At 40.2% G+C, this 17688-nt stretch overlaps 1 protein-coding gene across 1 annotated transcript in view; it reads right to left on the bottom strand.

The window, feature by feature from the left end:
* The window catches only part of AGBL1 (AGBL carboxypeptidase 1), a 269940-nt gene that overhangs the window by 183333 nt on the left and 68919 nt on the right, over positions 1–17688 (bottom strand). The window contains exons 15-17 of the mRNA XM_051796685.1: positions 16268–16355; positions 8359–8503; positions 4648–4801 (exon numbers count right to left, since the gene is read on the bottom strand). Coding sequence (XP_051652645.1) covers positions 4648–4801; positions 8359–8503; positions 16268–16355 — 387 coding nt within the window. The remainder of the gene's footprint in view (positions 1–4647; positions 4802–8358; positions 8504–16267; positions 16356–17688) is intronic.

Consider the following 17688-nt stretch of genomic DNA (forward strand, 5'->3'; position numbering starts at 1 on the left):
AGTGCACTGCTGCACCACCCTACACCCATTGAAATCTTCATTCCTCTAAGGAATTCCTTTGGGACTGTTTCAGTTATTCCTCTGAATTAGCACTAAACAGAATGGCAGCTATTCTACATCACTTCAGAGGTGTCCTGCCTCTTCCTTTCTCTAACTAAAGGTGAGACTAAATCCACCCCAGCTCAGGGCACTGCCAGAAAACACCTCCTGAAAAACACTCACATGGCAACGTAGAGTGTACGCTGTCCTTCTCTCTCCAATCATTTTGCATTTGGTGGTTTTAATTCCTCTGCTCTGTTACCATTTACAACATATCAGTATCCTTTACTTTCTTAACAAGAAGACAATTTTATTGTTGCCTGTGCATCATTGTTTAGATGTTTTACTTACACTTCACTGAAGAGTTACTCTGTCCATTTGATCTGTCTCTTACAACAGTATCCTATGGCTCACAGGGTCTACCCAGCTGTCTGCCAGGGAGTTTAGTAGAGTTACACACTGCACGTTTGCATGCATAAATAACACTGTGAATTAGGAGTTTGCAACTCAGTAAACATACATGCTGCTAACACTGCCTTCACTGGGCTCTGTGTGTGGCAAATCCAAGAAAATCAGAGCTCTGCAAACTCCTACTAATTCACAGAGCAGTTAGCACAAAGATTGGAAGCTTTATCATTCTCCCTGGTTTTGCATTCATTTGATAATGCTCTTAAAGTTGTTGGGAATCTCTCTCCCTTCAAAAGTCCCTTTAACTCTCTTCAGGTAGTGTCTAAGGCTAGATCTAGCAGAGCCAGAAATAAAGTCACTCTCACAGAGTCAGAATGGGAAACCCAGGGCTTTATCACAAGGGCAGGAAGGGCAAATTTAAAATAAAACAGCAACCACAAAAACCCAAAAGGATAGACATTCTCAGTTTCTGTTTGTACAAGTCTATGGAGCTGCAGAGCCCAGCAGGGACCACTGACCAGCCTCAGACTTTTGTTGCAGCCTCCAGGTACCCATAGACATCAATCAAGTTTGAATGGAGGTTGTCCAGTTTGTAACTAAGTGGTTGCATGACTGAGAGTCAAAGCACAGGAAGCCAAATAGTTCCCAGCTCACTTCTTTCTTTCTTCATATCAGTTTCAGAACTGAGCATTAAATAAAAATTATTCAGTGTACTGCCATCACGTAAAGGGCAGATAGGAAGAGAAGAAGGAGAAAGGAGCCTAAAGTGAATATCAAAGCCTCACACAAACAAGGTGTAATGAAGGGAAGCAGCAGCCCATTTTTCTTCCCTTCAGCACGTGGTGTGTGTGCAGTGCCTGCGAGCGTGCATGGCTTGTGCTTCCTATTAACAAGGTGCACGTTAATAAATTTAACTCAGACAAATTTAACCATCCTAGGGCCACATTAATCAAAAACCTGACAAGAGCAATCTGAAAGAGGTGAGTAAGGGAAATAAAGCACAGCTGACACAGAGGATGCCATGCCCTCACTGTCCCTAGGCCTCTCCCACTCCATCAGCACCTCCAGTACCACAGTAACTCCTTCCCACTGCACTCCTACTGTGCTGATCCTGCTGCCTTCCCAGTACTTCTCACCCACCCAATGCCTCTTCATCCGTAACCTTTCCTACTCCTCATGTTTTTAACTAGAGAAGGATTTAGAGTACTTAAGCACAATCATTTGCAAGAGCTACGAACTCCTGGTGAGATTTGTGTTTTACCTGTGCCACCTGCATTGTCGAAAAGAAACTCTCAAGGTGCAGGTTAAATGTACAAAGGAGAAATAAATTTGATAGGAAATCAAAATGGTTATAGCTCATGCAAACTCTGAATTGGCCAGAACCAGAAGGAAAGAACAAGGGCTATCAATTTGTATTTATTACCCATGTGCCCAGTTGCCTAGTCCTGGAGCTCCACGTCACTTCTCAGGCTGAAATACACACGCATGGAGACTGTACAAAGCAACGGGAGTTGTTACAGAGAAATCTTCCACCCTTTGGTCCCTTCATATTTAGCGCTAAGTTGTTGCTTTTGAGTTATGTTTTTAGCGTGGAAAACATTGACAAATAGGTCCTTCCACCAGCCAAAACACTTCACTGAGAGAAGAGTGTGTTAAACAAGATGAGGAAACTGCGAAGTAAGTGCTGATCACAGCCACAAAACAGCACAAATTACGCTAAGTGTGTCCCCAAAAGCCGTAATTATCCAAGTTACTTAAAGAAAATAAGCGCATACATGATTATTCTGATTTGCCTAGAGGCATCCCCACAGCATAAAACATGGTGTGCTGCCTTACTGTTCTTCCACTTGATGAAACAATAAATATTTTCATCACTTAAGAGTATTGGTGTTTACTTTTATAGTCTTGGAAACTTGAGAGAAGCTGTGTTGCCTTGACAATGTCTTTCCCCCAAACAATTTCTTTTTCAGTTAGACAACTGGGTTTTCTACGTGTTCTGTTTTGATTGAGTTCCACTGGTTCATGGATAAATCTAGGAAGTCTTTAAACTTGTTGTATTGCAAGGCTTCAGAGGAAGGGTTTAGTGGCACATCATTTCGTGGCGTTTCAGTGAGAACTGCAAGCTCCCCTTGGCTACAAATATCACAAATCAGGAGATATTTATTTCTCTTGAAAATAAAGAGGACTTGAGCCACATAACTGCAATTTGACCTCAGATGCAGTATATTACAACAGTCTGAAACATTTGGAAGTAGTATCTGTCCAAACCATTCCTAGACACTTTATGAATCTTTCAGCAAACCTGCGCTGAATAAACGAGCCAAACCTTGACTTCACAGACAGGTTAATGGCCTTTGAAAACCTGCCAGACTCTCTTTTAACACCACAATAAGCAGTCTAATTTACCCTGAGAATACAGTGCTCCAGAAAATGGCAATGCCTCCTAACATTGTCACATTTATATCATGATACTTCCTTGAAACTGCTTTTTTTGCTTTTCTATGACGAAACACACCTTTCAGAAAGTCCTCTCAAAGCCAAAGAAGTTTAAGTTCAATGTTTAGGACATTCACTCATCATATGACTGACTCACTCCAAGTCCTTGCTTTGATAAATCCAAATATTGACCTAGCTTTTGCTTTGTACCAGCATTGGAAAGGCCTCCTCACTTGGGGAGAAAAAAGTGTTCACTGAATGTCTCTTCCAGATGGCTTCAATCCTCAAATAAAATATTCCAATTTATTTCCTTTCAGTTGGCCCCTTAAGACCTGCTACTGCAGTGTAAATAATACTGATATATAATAATACTGATAATAGCAACACCAAAAATCCAATTTTCTCTTTGACACTGCCTCCAGTTTCCACATTTAAAGCTCAGTGTGTGCATTCATGTTACGAATTCCCATGTAGCCTGCACTTGGCTATTTTTTGTTAATATTTCAACCTAGAAAAGCATGTTCATGATCATCAATTTGCTAATTCAGGGTAAAAGCTCAATTTGTAATAAAATTATTATAATAAAAAGGTATGAGCTCCAGATGATTACACTGTAATGGCAGCGTAACCACAGTGACTGAACTAAACCTGAACCAAAAAAGATAGCAATAATTATCACCAGCTCCAATATTTGAGCTTTCTTTTAGTTTATGCATGTAGAATGGACATTATGAGGAGTCCACTCAAATAGCTCCACATAACCCTGAAATGAGAATTCTGCAATGAGAAATTTGACCATATCACTGAATCCCTTTGGATACTGCTAGACTAGTATCTAAGTGAGGTAATCAGATCTATTCACTTAACATCCAAAAATGTCTTAAGACAATTTAAATACTCACACACACTTCCTCAAAAGTTCTCAACCCATGTTACATGTGAAGAGTAGAGATTAAAAAAATAAATAAAAAAATCAGTGTGTGCCTTGTTCCTTACTCCAGAAAAAAGTTCAACCTAGATATAAGTAGTTAGTCATTTAGGCTCTAAAACTGAACCTAGCCCAATGTGGTGCTAATGTAAATCTTCTTATCACTTGCTGTTGGGATACAGAAACTTGCATTACTTAATCTTGTTAATCAACGCCACCGAAGGTCTAAATCTTTGGCTTTCACAATGAAAAATAACCATCTCTAGATATAAAACGGCAATTATAATATTTACCATTAGATAGTACATCATCAGTTAGGTCTCAGATAGAATGCAGAGAGCTATATTGTGTCCAGATGGATCTACTGGGCACACTGCAGGAGCTGGAATTTCACCAGAACACTTCAAGTGCTGCTCCAGCTAGGAACAAGTTATCTTGTACTCTTTTTTTTTTTTTTTTTTTGCAAGTTTTAGAATTCAAAATACATAAATCATTTCAATATGGAACATAACATAAAAAAAAAAATTCTTGTTGAATTAGTTACTTGAACACATTTTCTTTGTGGTAGGTAATATTTGATATTTAACTTTGCAATTGTTTCAAATAATTAAAGAGAAATTTGAGGAGCAAAATGACGTCAGTTCTCCTCCTTTCTCCATTCAAGCCTGTAATTTTTTAAACACATTGTAATCGGCTATTCCCCATATTTAGGTTTCTTTTTCCAAAATGAGAAAGACAAGAAAAATCAGCATTTTCACAAAACAGGTTGTCATTGTCACTGCTGACATGAGCACAACTCACCAGCATCTTTTTTAATGCTTCATTTGGCTACTTACAGAATTGCTCCAGGTCGTTTCTTTTTTTAGATTCTGGCATAGCAGTGATTGTGAGCAATGGGCATGGATTTCCTCCCAGTGTCTGGCAGAGTGTCTGCTGCCTCCAGTAAACCTTCTTAGGGTTCCTATTTTGTTCCAGAATATCAAGATGGGACTGAAAATGAAGGAAGGAAGCAGATTTATAAGGGAGTTCTTGGTCTATAAATTCTGATTTTATTCCACTAGCTGTATATTATTATTGATACTAATTTCATATCTTGCTAACTTTCCAGCTCCTCTCTTCTACCAGTTAATATCACCATCTTTTGCATCTCACAAATATGCACAAGCCATTCACAATACATTCCAATGCACTGAAGCTACACAGAATTATTTATTCTTATATCATGGTCTAGTTGAAGTTGTCCCTTTTCTTTGCAGAGGGGTTGGACTAGATTATCTTTAAGGGTCCCTTCCAACCCAAGCAATTGTATGATTTTACCTGAACAGTTCCTAGGTGCTTCTCTTATTATCGTAAAGAAATTTCTATGCATACATGAAATCCAAAAGAGAAGCATCTACTCTTTATATTTTAATAGGGATTGTGTAGAAACATGAGAAAACTCACCATTTTTGAACATTTATAGAACTGATTGGTTAGCTGTCAAGCACATGCCAGTGAAACTCAGTGACAACTCCATATCAGAGGCAGCCAAAAAGTTTACATCCAAGCAAAACGTTTTGTACAGTCAGTAGTGGTAAATTTGAAGAGCGTCTTTCCAAGAAGTTACTTGAAAAGGAGATTTTCTCCCCACCCCCAAAGTTTATGACAGCTTTAAACAATTCTTAAGTCCAACAGCTCCTAGAGAAATTTGAGAAAAAGAACTGGCAGCTTAGAAAAAAAGACTTCCTGGAACAAATTCTGATCGCCTCATTAGACAAACAGCCACTTGTCACCCACACACCAGATGATGTGTAGTTCTCTGTTTACACTGTAATTGCAAGTGGCAAGATGAGTGTAAGTAATGCCATTGCAGGGTGTTGCTAAGTGTTGTGGAACACCAGTTGTCTCTCAATTGGTAGAAATAGGGATAGTGTACTAGGCACACTTGTCCTAACAATGCTTTAACTGAAACACATCAATTCACTGAGTGACCCTTACACTGTGACTTATTGTTGGTACAACTCAGGGCTAAATTTTAACTGGTATTTATGGGACAAGACATTCCTCCAGTTCCTCAAACCTTAGAACTCACCATCTTTCAGACTGCTTTCCCAGTATCGAAATAGAGCCATGTAAACATAGAAGTGAAATTTACAGTCATCTATGCTATAAAACAATTAAAATACTGCCAATAAAGTAAATTTAATTATTAAATGCATATAACAATCTCTCATAGATACAGAGAACTCAATATAATCATTTACTTATGTTTCTGGTACCCAGTGAAACTTAATTGGGTATAGCTGCCACTGAGATTTCAGTTAGATATCCAAACAATTAAGACTGTGATGCAAAAATAGATAAATTACTGTTCATAAAAGAAATGTAATTACTAACGTACAAGAAGTAATGAACTGCAGAGTGCATCCAGTTCAAATAGGATTCTGCAGTGTATTTCCTGCAAATATGCCTGTAACTATTAAATATATATGATATTTAAAAACATTTTCAAATTACTAACTCCATATACAAGTTTATCTTCTTCCCCAAAGCACTATGTGTTTAATTGAGCCCTTGGGTTCATAATCATTTTTAATTTATTATTGATGTGTAAAACCAACACACTTCACTAGTGGACAAATGCTTTAAAATGCAATCTACTGATGCACAAACCTGATTTAGTTTATTTACTGTGGAAATTAAAGTAAAATGGAAATGTGTATATTGCATCACTCGACATTTTAAATTAGCCCAAGCAAAGAAGCTATTTAGAATTATTAGAGGCAATGAATTTGCTTTGGCTAAAGAGCTGGACATGGCAATCTATCAATCTTTCCTGACCATAATTTCCATTTACCCAACCTTATGGTCCTTATTGGGTCTAAGTTAATTTTAACTTTTCCTGGGGCAAATTCCCTTTAACTTCAATGAGCATTTCATTTGAAGAGACAGTGAAATATTTAAAGACCTGGTCCTGCAAGTGAAGGAATAACATCTTTTTCATGTCTATTCTATTCATTCAGGAGCAGGTGAGATATTCAGGAATTCCCAGAGTGCACAAACTCTCCAAGTCTCTCTTGCTTTGTGCCAGCAGAAGATAGAAATCAATAACAGTGAAATAATCATGAGGCAGTGCATTTACGTGAAACAAGCATGATGGTGAATAAGCCCACCTAATCCTTCAGTATTGTATTTGTTTTTTCCCCCCACAGACTGTAGATATATATGCCTTCAAGGGTACAGGTTAAACCCCACCATGGGAGCATACACTCTTCCTCATGGATTTTGAGGAGTAACTGGTACCCATAAGACTGATAAGAAGTGAGCTGACAGACATGTTTTGGACTGTGAAAGCTTGACTGGCCTTCTCCCAAATATTGGAAGCAGTTTCTTTGAGCATCTATAATGGGATGCAAAGCAGTTGATGAGACTTGTTTGAGTGGGAATTAATCTAAGCCTAACTCTGCTGGCACGCCAAGCAGGGTGGTGAGTATGTGGAGGAGGACACTGTCCCCATGAAAGCACAGTCTCTAATATCTGGGTAGGCAAACCAATCCCATAACAAAAAAATAGAATGAGCTCAAACTCCACCAACCCACACCAGCATTTATTACCCAAAAGAATATGTATTAATAATGGAAATTGAGGGGAGAAGGAAGGGGAACTGATCTACTGGAACTGTGTGGTTTTGTTTTCAGTGACATCTTTCTCATCTTTGCACAGCTACTCCCAGAACTATTCATTTACCTTCTGTCATACTACCTTCTTTTGAGACTTTTGCATCCAGTTATAGAGAAAGGACACTGGATGCCTTTCCAAGAAAATTCCCTTACTATCCACCCCTGGCCAGAAAAGGCCCTAGAAAACAAATCCTTCCCGAGGAATCAAACTTGGTGCAACTCAGCAATCAATTTATGCTTTAGAGTTGTATTCTTTTAGTTTCTGTACTGACAGCACTGGTGGGAGTGTCACAAATGCCTGAAACTCCAACTGGCAGAGGAAAAAGTTGGTAAAGCATCAGATGAGGTCCAGCACTGTGGTATTGCTGGGTGCAGCTCTGAAAGCTGAGCTGTTACCCCTTGTCAGGAGGATCAGACAGCACATCTGAGTTGCCACTAGCTTTAGCCCCCTGCTTCCCACCCCTCCAGGAGGAGAATCCTGTAACCCTAAGCAAATGGAGACACCTTTGGTTTGCATTTTGACTGGTATGAGCACTAATAGTTTGTACCCCACATTTTCCTATACAGGAATTTCTCCTACAGCATTCTGGGCTTTCGAACTGGCAGGGGCTGCAGTTGTAAACAAGACAATGACACCATCACGAGCATAGAGTGATTTTGGTTGGAAGGGATCTTAAAGATCACCCAGTTCCAACTCCCCCTGCTGTGGGCAGGGACACCTTCCACTAGACCAGGTTACTCAAAGCCCCATCCAACCTAGCCTTGAACACCTGCAGAGATGAAGAAGTGTGAAAACACTCCTCTATCTCATCTCGAAATCTACACATACCCAAGCAGCTCCAACCTGTCAGGACCATTATCTTATCTAGGTGGACATGTCAGTATTACCATCATTGTGGAGTAGGTATAGGGGTAATGGTAGGCCAGGTAACAGACGTCATCTTTATGCGGGAACTTGATGCTGAAGGTGAGTGTGTAATAGAACTTTCCTCTCATGCCTCCTCCTGCAGTTGCCCTGCAGTGGTAGTGGTTTCTGGAAGAAAAGAAAGAGGAGGAAAGTAAATATTTTGCACTTCTAGATGCACATTTGGAGAAGCCACAAGAGAACTAAGCATTCAGAGAAGCATCCACTCTGAATGAGCTTTCATCTCATGCTGTAGGAGGGGCTCCAAACTTAACCAGTCATTGTACAGAGGCTCCATATAAGTACAATAAATCCAATCCCAGTAATGAGCAGGTACAAAAATATAACACACTACCAAACAATACCCAGTGACCCAGCAATGCACCTGCAGCCTGTATGAAAGAAGGAAGGTTGGAGAAACCACAACTCCACTGGACAGAGATCCAAACAGGGTCACCATGGTGACTACCACAAATCAAGGTGGTACCCCAGGTTCAGGGTGTCCTGGGATTCACAACAGGACACGAAGACCCACAGGGAGTGAAGAGGCAGAACTGCATGTGGCAGTACAGAGCACTGCCAGTCACATGCTGCTGATGGATGGGAGCACTCTCGCAGGGAAATAACAGTTTGCTTCATTTTGGGAAAATGCAAATAAAGAAGCAGCCAGCTAATACTAGCTCATATAGCACAATCCAGACATATTTAAACTAATGCATTCAGCTAACACTGCCATATTTCTTCAGATATCCAAATTATCTTGCTTAGAGATGCAGGTTCCTATTCACAGCTCTGAACAATGCCATGTGAAAATATTCTGTGAAAAGCCTGGAGATTTAGAAAATATGAATATCCTACCAAACCAACTATTCAGTTCCACTACAGAAAGAAAAGTGATATTTCAGGCACAAAAATAAATAATAAACAGGACATACATAAAAATATTCCAGATACCATCAAAGGCTCTTTGTTGAGAAGGAAGAGGAGGAGAGCAGGTTTGGGTAGAGACTGAGCATGAAGGAGAAATGACCTTATAAAGATTTGCAGGTTGTGAGCTACCCAAACAATCCTTTATTTCGGATCCCTCCTTTTTGAAGACTTCAGCCTCTCCCTCTCAGGGAGCAGTGAGGAACAATTGCTCCCTGTGAGGAACTGAGCTTGATGTGGAAGCCAGAAGAGCTCACCAGGCAGGGTCAGCTCCCACAGCACCTGAGCAGGGCATGCCTGGGGACAGCAGACGGGTTCAACTACTGGTTCAACCACACATCTAGATCATCAGACAAGTTTGTGGTAGTGAGGCAGGTCTGAGTCAAGCCAGAAGGTTGGTCCAAGTGTCAGGGTCTGGGTCATTAGGACTGATAGCAGAGCAGGGATGCAGCAGTGACAGCTGGAGCCTCAATACAACAGAGCTCTGGGAGGGGCTGGTCAGCATCATCAAGGTCTAACAGGGTGCACAGGTCCTTGACAGTGCCTTCAATAAAACTAAAAAATCTTACAGTGAGCTTCTCAGTCTACATTCAGGACCAGATCTCTTGCAGGAAACTTACTCTGATGAAGAGATGACTTCAGGTTGAGGAGGAAAGTTTTCTTTCAGCAGAGAAGAAGAGACAAATCATGTACTTTAGGGAGAAGCCTCACAGCAAATTGCATCCATAAGTACATTTCAAACAATATTTTTCCCACATTGCACCAATTATGCTGTTGCTGAACCTTCTGATTCCAAAGGACTGTGAGGTTTCTTTGACAAATGTTATCATCAATGTTGCATTAAAATGCAAAATAGAAGAGGCAACCAAAAGATGCAATTTCAGCTCCTGAATTTTACAATACTAGTTTATTTTGCTGTCCTTCATTTTTATTCAAAGGGGAGGAGAGAAAAGATAATTATTCTTGTCAAATTCTCCAAAATAATCAGCTCTTTTTCATAAGAGAGACACAATACAATGCTGCTGGGTTTTCACCTGAATTCAACAGTCAGGAACATGTGGGGTGAGTGATACAGACTGGATCAATAGATAGTGCAGAAACACTGAGTCACAGTGGCAAACTAAAAGGCCTATGATTTTATTCTCAGCTGAACTCTTAACCCCAACATTTCCTTTGCAAATAAACCACCTTAATATTGGACAGAGACTCAGAGGGGAAAAAAATGAACCCACAAATATAGAAACATCTACTTAGGTATTATATGTGTATTTTGGTGGATCAAGGGTTAGAGTCTAGTCTTTCTTTAAAGTCAGAACAATGACATTTAATATAGTTCCTGTTAATTTTGACAATGAAGGATAATTAAGAACTGTTTCTTGCATAGTGCAGAAGGAAAGTGCTCATCTCCATAGCTTCTATTATACTCAGTGCCACTTGGAAGATTAGATGACCTTATTCATAAAGAACTGTCACAAAGTGCTGAGTTCTTCCAAGTCCTCACCTCCAAATTCACACTGGGAGGAAGCAGGTCTTTGCAGGCAGATACTGCCTAAATGTCTTACATACACATTATTCCCACATGTGATGCTCCAGTAAAGGCTTCTCCCTCTATATTCTGTAATTCTGAAGCCAAAAGTGTCTCTCCTGCCTAAAATGGCCACTTAACCCTGAGGCTTTGCAGCACCAGACACCCCTGACCTTGATGCTACACTGATAGTCAATGGTCCTTACTCCTGACCACTCAGATCACACAATCACGTGGGTACTGATGCACAGAATTCTCACAGCACTGCTTAGCAGTACATTTCATTCTTGCTCTGAGTGTCTCTGCTGTTCCACCTTAATACCCACCCAGAAACAACATCTCCAGGCTTTTGAATCACTTCTTGACACCTGCTTCAGTCTATAGCAAACTATCTGGCAGCAACAGGAAGTTTATTGGTAGCTTTGGGAGGCTTCAACATTCTTCACTCATGCATTAAGAAGAAAAAACTCCCTGTGTAAGCAGTGTAAATGATCATGGTACGTTTACTGCATGTAATCTGGTCTCCTCACAATCCATTATACAAAGCAGTAGCTCTGAATATTTTTAAAAGAAACACCAAAAAAATAGCATTTTTCCTCTTTGCCTCCCTCTCCTCCTACTGCTATCAAGTCAAAATGGTTCTATTGCTTCCTTTTTCCTCCACTGGATTAATGGGATTTTTTGGCTCCTCACCACTTTTTCATCACAACACCCTATAATATTAGCATGGAGCCTAAAGCAAAAAGCAAGGAAAAGGGAAGGAAAAAAGACCCTGGCAACATCTGCTTCCCACTACCTTATTTGTCTTCTCTTTCAAAAAAAAACATTGGAAGTCTCTCATGCTCTCTAGAAGCTAGACACACTGATTATTGGAAAGAAAAATTAAGACCAAAGTGTGGTTTTCTCAATGGGCATGCAAGCTGTATCTACTGTGCCTTTCAGTCACTTTGTAATAGTGAAATCACTTTGCTTGCTGTTCTTCTTCAGAAAAAATGTACAGGTAGTATGTTTCCAGCATAGCTGTGATGAAAAGTTAATTAATAATAATTATAATGCTACTTATCACTTACTCTGCACAATAATTTTTTGTGCTTAAAAGATCTTTGCAAACATTATCTAATTAAAATGTGCTTCCCATTTATCTATTTCCATTCTTTGGGTGGCAGATAAGTGACTCTAATTTTCCACCCTTTACAGATGGGAAAACAGAGACAGACAGATGAAGCAACTTGGACAAAGATGCAGGTAGGAAAGGAGCTGAATTGTAACTGAGAAATTCAAAAGCACCAAACTATTTGGGAACAGTATCTCTTGGCCATCTCTTCTTTAGACTTCCAATCTGCAGCATGGTAAAAAGCACTGTTAGGTGATGAAATACAGCATTTATTGGCCTAGACTAAAACGGCCAAAGAAAGTATCAATATTCTATCTTTCTGGGTCATTTCAAAACAAACTGCTTTGAAAATGTTTATCACTTCTAACCTGCTGATGCATTCCCTTGGTACAAAATACTTCCCACCTGGAGTTTGGTGTCCCCATTTTACGTCTCCTGACCTCCTTACATCTCTAAGTGTGGCTATTAAGTGCAATAGGCCTTAGTAATACCCTCGTTCATACAATAAAAAGCAGTATTTTACAATTCACTGGGTACAGCTGTTATTTTGGGATCTGCCACACTGGAAACTGGAAAACGCACAGCACAAGTTCCTTTTCAGGGGCCAAATCCATGTTGAGGCATTTTTGTTGTCAAGAGTTCAGGCAGAATCCCAGTGGAATTATAATATTCCCACAGCCATCTTGCTGTAAGGTGTTCAATCATATTGCAAAGGCCAGGTGCTCTCAAAATGAGACTGGTGTCTCAGCCATCTCACAGATCTCATTAGAGCTGAGAGGTGACCTGCTAATGTTACGATGATTATTTCATCTAATGTGATTATAAAGATGCTGAAAAGAGAAGACCTAGTTCTGACACCATTATGATCACTAAACAGCCAAGTTTTTAGTGGTGAAGTGAGAACAAAACACTCCATGTACCTCATTACCATCCATGAACTGACTATTGTCTGAAAAAGCTGGAAGTTAGATAATATGCTTAGAATGAGCCATGAAACCAAAGGCACAAGCACATTGTCACCAATTCAGCATTCAGCTGCCATTGTTCCTTAAATACTTTGCCAGAAAGGAATATTATTCAGTGCATAAAAGCTGCCAAGACAGCAAGAGAATTAGATGATCTTATAATAACTGCAACTGTTTACCATGGGTGTATCCTGTCACTTCACAGAGAGGCAATAAAATAGAGCAGAAGTGTCACTCAGCTTCTTTTTGACAAGAGCTCTGCTAATATTCTCCATAACATAAAAACTCTTGTGAGACATATGAGAAAGGTACACGATGACACAGCTGTGCCACAACATTCATTTTTGTGAGTGAACTATCCCATCTTCAGGGAAGATGAATGCCAAAGAGAAGCCAACCTGCTTCACCCAGACATCTCACCAATGAGCCTTTCCTCCCATTGTCCTTCAACTCAGAGGTGTCTCTCAGTAAAGGCCCTTCTGCAAAAGCAATTAAGGGCATCTTTGAGTTCCTCTCTATTTTTGTAAGTATATCACTCTTTTCCCATATTTATGAATAACTCCTGGTTTATGAATAACTCCTGGTAAAAGTAATTAGATGAGGTTCCCGTTGAAATGTGCACTCTGACTCCAGGATATCTGTGAACAGGGAGAATGGAAATGAAGTGAGCTTGTTCCCCAAAACTCTGTCAGCATGATATCTCTATAGCAATCCCATTTCTTCCTCATCTGAGAAACCCCAAACACACTATCTTCACATTCCCTCCCCCATATAACTTCTCATGACAGGGAATCTCTTTTATAATCACTGGAAAAAAAGTTAGAGTTTCAGTAGAAGTGAAAGTGCCTATATATGTGTATATGCACATTCTTGTATATACAAAAATATGTGAAAACTTGGACAAACAATTATGAGAGACAACAGAAGTATAGTTATCCTAGATGATTATGTTGACATATAATTTAATGCACAGCTAGAAGACACAGAATATTCCAAATCAATAAAATTATTCTCTCATATATTCAGAACAAGAATCTAATTACAGGCTTAATTGTACAATCATGGTTTAATCTTGGAAGTCAGCTGCTGTTTAATCACTGCACAATAGCTGCCTTGTTCGTGACATGGGAAGCCACTGCTTGGGTATTCAGTGTGTAAAGTCTGCACAACCAGAAGCTCATACTCAGAGAAGCCAGAGATTACAGGCATGTAAAGGGAAGCCAATGCACCACACTACATTAGTTCTTGAGGTAGAAAAATTTAAGATTAGCTGAAGAAAAATTAGTGAAGAATACCTGAAACAAAATAAAACAGCTACTCAAATTGCTGTAGACAGATTCCAGGTTGAGAGAGGATAACCTGAGCCTTCAGCTCCCCCCACCACCAAAAAAAAAAAAAAAACCCAAAAAACACCAGAAAGAAAAAATTACCACAGAGATTGGGACAACTTGGAATTTTTTGGTGTCAACACAAGTTTGAGGCTCTGCTACTTCTGGAAGGCAGCCCACTGTCTTTGTTTGGGTTTATTGTCTCATCAAACCCACTTGTGAACACAGTCACCTCTGAACATAGCACAAATACCATTTCTAACAAAGAGAAATCCCATTGTTTCACAACAGTTTCCAAAATCAGCCTCACCACAAGAATTAATGAAGAAAGGAGTACCATTTAGAACATCAGAAAAGTTCAGCTTTTTCCTGAGCCCCATTTACCATGCCAGACATTTATGATCATTAATTCTGTTAACACCTTTCTGTTTTCTCGTATTTCCCTGTCTTCAGTCACCAGGTAGCCCAAACTCTGAGCTTCAACTGCAAGGTATTAGTGGCAAGAATCAGACTTTTGGCTTGTTTATGTAGAACCTAATGCAGCACTTACAGCATCCTGAGAGACTGAGAAACTAGTGATGCAAACTGGTGAATAGGAATCATGGTAGAAAAAAAAATAATTAGAAGAACAAAAGAAAGAAAGGGAAAACGTGTCACTCAGGCATTCTCAGACCCAGCTTTCAGGTCATGACAGGTACGGCAAGGATAAAATAATTAATTAACATCAAAAGTTGCAGTGTTTGATTACACAGTATGTGAACTTCACCCATAATGCCCTAACTGTTCATCCTCAACATACAACCTCTTTTTTCCATTGCAGGTCTTCCCGCTTACACCACCCCAGGCTACATCATTCCCAGACATCCCACTCACAGGCATTCAACCAAATACATTTACTCATACCTGTAATTTTCCTACTTGTTCTATTCTTTCCCCCAGCCTTCAACTCTGCACATACATTCTAATCCAAAACATACCAATTAAGCTAGTCCTGAAAACCCTTTTAATCATCATTTTTAAAATAAATAGCATAGTGGATAACATTTTGGAAGCCTTGAGAAAATAAAACGGAATGCATTCAACCTACTGAAACACGAAGCTTGTCTCCTTTGACTGTAATAAGCAGGATGAATCAGGGATCAGTTTTCTGCATGAAAATGAGAAACCTGAGCGGGAATGTCTCACATGAGTCAAGCTCCAGCTCAGACACAAGTTAAAGATGAGACTGATTGAGTATTTTTCTTCTAAGGCTCTGGCACACTGCAAAAACAGCCTGAAATAGGGAACTTGCATAAATATCAGCACTGAGCTTGTGAGGCCTCCTTTACACCACTGTTGCCTCACCCCAGTAGAAAGACAAAACTTCCCATAGGATAGTAAGACTAATCCCTACTGTTTCTGCTGTCAGGACAGGGTCTATATGGTGCCAATTAGAATGGTCCACAGATCAATTTGCCTTCTAGGATGATTGGAGCAGAAGGGAAGGTCATGAAGATACTAAGGTATAAATTCACAAATATGAATTTGCATATGGCTATTTCTTTATATATAATTATATAGGTGTATATAGTGCATGTACATATACACCCCTTCCCACACAACCCTGTGTATATCTAACCCCTTCTTTACCTTCTCAGCTCCTACATCTCTTACAAAAGTCAGTGTGTGCAACAGAAAAACAATGATCCCATACAGCTCATTCTTTCATGGACAGGGGGAAAAGCCAACTTCACTACTTTAGTGGGTTAAGCTTCCTTCTATTCCTGGCTGCACCAGCAAGGTTTGAGCACTTCCCATTCCCTTTCCACGTCCTTCCTCCTAGGGAAGTGAATTCTGCACATGCCCTGTTTCTCCCCTGGCATCTAATATTGAGATCTCACTGGGAGCTGTTTTCTGAAGGTGGACCCAGCACCAATTTAGAGACATTTGGAAGAAGGAATAGTGGTGGTGAGAGATTCATGAGATCAATACAGTTAACAGAAGGGAAACAGTGGAGGAAGGAAGGCACAGATTATTCACCAAATTCACACTTACTTGTAGTAGCAGATATCATGGCCTGCCCGAATCCAGCGAGGCCTGCCCTGGACAGCTTCCTTCACTGAGTACATGACCGGCTGCATACCTAAATAAAACAAGATATTTTCAATTGATGTGACTTCCCTGGCTGGAAAAGACAGAAGTGGGAAGGGAAAGGCTAAACAAGAAGCAACAATATTTTGCCAGTGCTTTCTCTGCAGATAGTTTATGCAAAGTAAATACATTCCCAAAGCCCTGTGCTTTGTTCTGATATAGCTATGTCTGTACAAAAAGCACCTCCAGAAGAAATGAGCTCGATGGAGTTTATTAAAAAATAAATTATCCTACTGTCCGCAAAGGAGGACTTCATTCTGTTTAAAAACAGAGGAAAGGAAAGAATAGGAATCAAGGCATCAACAAGATCCTTAATTTGGTTAGTGGAATATTTTGTGCTTGGCTGCACTAGTATTGAACTCTTAATCCTACCACAGCATTAGAGATCAGTGGTGCATCCAATACCCTACCTTCAGAAAACAGCAAGCAAAACTAGAAGGGTTTAAACTTACTATTAGACCTCAATAACCTCTATGTGTCATAAATGCTGATAACAATAGCATCCATCTTTGTACCATATTATCCCAGAGGATGACTCCTTCCTGACCTCCAAAATTTTGTGCCCCGAGGTACCAGGCTGTCTCTGATCTGAGCTGTGTACACATTACTCACAGCTCCATGAAGCCAGCCCATCTGCAGGGAGTTTTTTGAATCAAATTCCTTTGCTGTACACACCTGCCTGCTCTTTCACAGGCACAGTGAGGATGCTGCCCTCACAGCAAAGCTCTCTGCACGGCGTGTCCCTGGTGAGGGGCTGGGGGCTGCAGGGATGGCTGCTGCCAGCCAGCTCCAGTGGACCCAGCACAGCCACAGCTGAGCCCACCAATGGTTGCTGGCAGCACTTCTGTGAAAGAGTATTTAAGAAAGAGAAAAATGCCCTTTCAAGTATTTTTGCATGTTGATAAGTTGCCCCCTGAGCCTTCTCTTGGCTGTTCTTGTGCTGGGAGGAGGTGATGCTTGAAAATCATTAATACTGATGACATATTTCCATAAGCAGCTATTCAGTTCTCTTCTTCCTTTGGGTTTCTGTGTTAAATTCTCCAACACTTTCAGAGCCAGGAAGTGTATCAGCAGCAATGCCTTTCCAGATCTTATTTGGCTGTGCTGTGGGGTGGCACTAACTCACCTGCACCCAGGAGTAACCTCTATATTGCCGTTTCCTGAACCGGTGCCCTAAGTCACATACAAGAAACAACTGTGTTTGGTTCCAGGACATGGGCCACAGCAAGTTTTGGGAGTCACAGACCTGTCCAGATGCCCAGTTTATCAGATAAGAGATGTGGGGCTCAGGGTATTCAGGGCTCTCAACATCCCAAATGCCATCT

The sequence above is a fragment of the Manacus candei genome, unplaced genomic scaffold, assembly GCF_025592945.1.
Source record: "Manacus candei isolate 608988 ecotype Guabito, Panama unplaced genomic scaffold, ASM2559294v1 h1tg000046l, whole genome shotgun sequence".
Classification (NCBI taxonomy): Eukaryota; Metazoa; Chordata; class Aves; order Passeriformes; family Pipridae; genus Manacus; species Manacus candei.